The 4,801-nt window shown below is 49.4% G+C and overlaps 2 protein-coding genes across 2 annotated transcripts in view; one reads left to right on the top strand and one right to left on the bottom strand.

The window, feature by feature from the left end:
• Positions 1-4,801, bottom strand: part of KIFC3 (kinesin family member C3) — a 127,399-nt gene that overhangs the window by 49,415 nt on the left and 73,183 nt on the right. The window lies entirely within an intron of this gene.
• Positions 3,434-4,801, top strand: part of LOC105509581 — a 5,379-nt gene continuing 4,011 nt past the window's right edge. The window contains 1 exon segment of the mRNA XM_011938870.1: positions 3,434-3,677. Coding sequence (XP_011794260.1) covers positions 3,615-3,677 — 63 coding nt within the window. The 5' untranslated portion in view covers positions 3,434-3,614.

The raw sequence follows: 4,801 nt of genomic DNA, 5'->3' as shown, positions 1-4,801 counted from the left end.
CAGGAGAATTGCTTGAACCCAGGAGGTGGAGGTTGCAGTGAGCAAAGATCATGCCACTACACCCAGCCTGGGCAACAGAGCAAGACTCTGTCAAAACACACACACACACACACACACACAAACCCTGTGGAGGAGCTCTTGGAGGCGAAGAGCATGGCCCTGCACCCAGCCCCACAAGCATGAATTTGGTTTCCAGCTTTGCATGTCACCAACTGCAGGTCTTGGGCACGTGACTCAACCTGAGCACCTCAGGGGGTCTGGCACAAGGCTCACAGCTGCAAGCTCTCAGGAAGCCAGGCTCTTCAGTGGGCATGGAGAGGTGGTGGTCTTGGATGACCCTTGACTGGACTGTAAATTCCACTCATCCTTGTCTGCTCTAGACCCAGCTCAGCAGGCAGTAGGTGTTCAAGTGATATTTAAACAAATGGTACTTTTCTCACTCTTTTATCTCCCTCTCGCCTTCCTGCTCCCTGTGTCCCTTCCTTTCTAGAAACTGTATTAACAGGGGAAAACAGTTCTCCCATTTTCAGAGAACCAAGGCAATCTTTCCCCCAAGAAAATCACCTTGCAGGCCAGACACAATGGCTCATGAGACAGGAGGATTGCTTGAGGCCAGGAGTTCTAGACCAGCCTGAACAATATACTGAGACCCTGTCTCTACAAAACAACTAGCCGGGCGTGGTGGCACCGGCCTGTGGTCCCAGCTACTCAGGAGGCTGAGGTGGGAGGATGGCTTGGGCCCAGGAGTTTGAGGCTGCAGTGAGCTATGATCATGTCACTGTACTCCAGCCTGGGCAACAGAGCAAGATCCTGTCTCAAAAAAAGAAAGAAAGAAGGAGAGAAAGAGAGAGGGAGGGAGGGGAAAAAAAAAAACCTTCTAAGGGGACTAGAAAATAAAAAGAAAACCACCTTGCTTTAAAATATCCAAATGGTGGCTGCCTTTCTGCATTGGCCAAAATGACTGAACTCAACAGTACTCCCCTAACTCTCAGTTTAGGGGAACCTAAAACCTCTTTATGACTCAAGGAAGAATTTGGCGGAGATTCCCTCCCTCTTAGCGCTCCAAGGCTAAAAGCAAACCGAGGCTTTGTGGGTTTTTTTCCCCTTTATCATTTCCTGTAGTCTAAAAAAAATGAGAGGAATGCAAACATTGAGAAGATAATGGACGTAAGCACCAGGTAATAAAAAGATTTAGCAATAACCGCCCTGAGAGTAGCACGGGCCAAATAAGCCCCGCCCCAGGCCCGCCTCCCAGCCTGAGGATCCTGTCACCATCCTCCAGAAGCCTCTGGGCTCCTCCTCACTAAGTGGTCTGCCGCTTTCCTCCTTGCTCCTAAATTGTTCTAGCTCCGGGTTTTAAGCCAGCACATGCGTTATTAACATCCTTCCCATTTTTCCCCACTTCCTCATTCACTTCTCCCCACCTGCTGCAAATTCTAGGTGGCAGTTTTTGGTTTTGAACTTACATTTTTTTTTTCCGGACAAATCTAATAGAAATCAAGAGAGAGAGGGAAAACACAAAAACCACCCTTCACTTATTGTCATTGGTCCAGATTTTTCCTTCCAGTATCTGACCATGAGCTGATGTCATTTCTGTGTTAAGGAGATGACAGTATAGAGGAGTGGCTAAAGGTGGTTCTGGGGCCAGGTAGACCTGGGTTTGAGCTCAGTCACTGGCTCAGTCACTTCCTCTGTGCCTCAGTTTCCTCCTGTGAAAATGAGAGTAGGGCTAGTGTCTAACCCATTGAGTTATGGTGAGATGTAAATTAGAGCAAGCACATAGCACCCTCAGCCCAGCATCTGGCACACAATTGGCGTTTCTGCAAACACAAGCTGCAGTTATAGTGGGAGGCAAAGACTGGATAGAATTTTTTACTCTGCCTTTTCTTACTTTGAATCATGTAAGTGCTGGGCATGGTAGCTCACGCCTGTGGCCCAGCTTCTTGGAAGGCAGAGGTGGGAGGATCACTTAAGCCCAGGAGTTTGAGGTCAGCCTGGGCAACATAGCAAGACCCCCATCTCTAAAGTTTTTAAAAATTATTATAATAAGCATTTTCCATGTCACTTTTTCCTCCTAAGGCCTGCATTTTTCTGAATTACAGACGTCATAGGATAAGGCCAAGGTCACATTCAGAATGGAGGTTCCAGTGTCTGGGGCACACCTAGCACTCAATAAAAATGGCTGAGAAGTATTTTTATTTATTCACTTATTTAGATTTGGGGTCTCGCTGTCTCACTCAGGCTGGAGTGAGGTGGCATAATCAGAGCTCACTGCAGCCTTAAACTCCTGAGCTGAAGCGATCCTCCCACCTCAGCCTCCCGTGTACTGGAACTACAGCTGTGAGCCACTGCACCCAGCAAAAAACTGCTTTAAATGGCTACATAATATTCCACTGAAAGCCTGTGCCCTGACTGAGCTGGCCATTCCATAGGGTCTGATATCTGAGTAGCTCCCATTTTTGTCACTTTTATAAACAGCATTGCTGTCACCATTGCCACCCACATAGCCCGTTCATTCCCTGGTGTGGGGAGGGAAGGGAGAAGAGAGGTTGTCAATTTCATAAAAAATCTTTCTGAATAAAGAGTCTGAGCATTTTTTTTTTTTTTCGCTTTCTAAACATGTTGCCAGATTGCCCCTCAGAAGGCCTGTACCAAATTTACACTGTTGGCAGCATTTTTTTGACGAGAACTACTCTTCATGCTAATTTACAGTTTTTCTCTTGGATCTGGAATTCTCACCCTGGCTGGTTCTCCTGGGAGGCATGAGGCATATATAAAGATATCTGAGCGATGGCTGTCACCAGAGGGGTGTATCTGGTTCTTCTGCCAGGTGCTCAGGCTGGGAGTGTTTCTGTCTGCTGGGCCAGGACAGGTGGGTCTGAGAGCACTGTCTCCGTGCTCCCAATCCCTGCCTGCTCTTAAGCCCCCAGAGATCTTCCAAGGTTGGTCCTGGAACGCCTCAGTACCCCGCGGTTCAACACTCTGGCCCATCCTAGACAGCTGAGTCTCATCAGGTGCCACCACCATGATTCCTGCTCTCACACCCTGGCACTTCATTGGGGCTCCTCTGCAATAAGTCAATCAGCTACTGCTGGGGAAAAAAATTTTTTTCTCCTGGATAGGGAGATGGGGACAGGGGCCATAAAGGAAGCCACATGCTCCTGGAAAGCCATAGCCACAGCCCCTGACCACGTGCTGAACTCTTAGCACCACTGCTGCTGCTGCCTTTAAACTGTAGCATTGCTTTGCTGAGGTTCTGTGACGCGCAGCCTCTCCCCTAGCTCTGGTCCTCCTCCTCCGGGGGTGGCCCTTGTTTGCAAACAGCAACAGGAAGTTTTGACGCTGCTGATTAACCAGACTCTCACAGCTCTCGGTGCTTAGTCATCGCCACTAGTGTCAACCTCCCGCCTGCCCTGCCGACACCACCAGCTTCCAGGTGGCCGAGAGGAAGCAGCAAGCATCCTGTGGTTCCAGTGGCTTCCATCTGCCACCTTCTAGGGGAGGGGAGGGACAAACTTCCATCTACCCCAGAAAACCAGAATGTGCAGGGCCCTGAATGCCAGGATGGGAATTTAATCTAATTAAACTTCAGCAATGGGCTGAGGGACAGCTTCATGCCAGGCACAGGGAAAAACTCTTTACACACAGGATTGCCTTTGCTTTCATTCAATCCCCGTGTGGTAGGTGTTATTATTCCCATTGTACAGATGGAGAGACTGAGGCCAGTGGGAGGTCTATGGATGTGTAGGGGCTGCTACGGGAAGGCAGCTTGGAGTGCCGGAGACGGTGGGTACTGCCAGCAGGAGCTGCGTCCTCTACGCACGATGTGACCTTGGTCAGATTTCCTCCCTGTTCTGGGTCTCATGCCCCTCCCCGGGTAAATGAGGACTGGTGACCTTCTCAGGGCTACAGCCACGAGGAAGTGAGTGGGCCAGCTGGATGGCCCACTCTGGGATTCTGCTTGCTGAAAACCTGATCCAAGGGCAGGACCATCCCACCTCAGCCACCTAGGGCTGGCTTCACTGTTCACAGTTGCGTCACCAAGGAACTCCACGGAAAGAAAATAATCGAGTGGTTGCCAGGACCTGGGAGGTGGGAGGGAGAATGAGGAGTGACTATGAATGGGGCTTCTTTGGAGCGTGATAAAATGTCCTAAAGTTAGATTATGGTGACAGTTGTACAACTCTGTGAATACACTAAAAACAATTGGATTGTACACTTTAAACAGGTGAATGTTATGGTATGATAATTATATCTCAATAAAGCTGTTTAAGAGAGAAAGGAGGAAGGAGGGAAGGAAGACAGGACAGAGAGAGACCTACTCAGAGGTCAGGCCAAGCGCGATGGCTCACGCCTGTAATCCCAGCAGTTTAGGAGGCAGAGCAGGGAGGATCACTTGAGGTCAGGAGTTTGAGACCAGCCTGGGCAACATGGCAAGACCCCATTTCTACAAAAACATTTAAAAATTAGCTGGGCATGGTGGTGCATACTTATGGTCCCACCTACTTAGAAGACTGAGGTGTGGGGCCAAGCGGAGTGACTCACGCCTGTAATCCCACCACTTTGGGCGGCTGAGGCAGATGGATCATTTAAAGTCAGGAGTTCAAGACCAGCCTGGCCAACGTGGTGAAACCCTGTCTCTACTAAAAATACAAAAATTAGCCGGGCATGGTGGCACACGCTTGTAAACCCAGCTACTTAGGAGGCTGTGGAGAATCAGTTGAACCTGGGAGTTATAGGTTGCAGTGAGCCGAGATTGTGATTATGCCACTGCACTCTAGCCTGGGTGACAGTGAGACTC

The sequence above is a fragment of the Colobus angolensis genome, unplaced genomic scaffold (genome assembly GCF_000951035.1).
Source record: "Colobus angolensis palliatus isolate OR3802 unplaced genomic scaffold, Cang.pa_1.0 Scaffold178, whole genome shotgun sequence".
Lineage (NCBI taxonomy): Eukaryota > Metazoa > Chordata > Mammalia > Primates > Cercopithecidae > Colobus > Colobus angolensis.
Note: the sequence above shows the minus strand (reverse complement) of the source record. Positions and strands in the feature narration are given on the sequence as shown.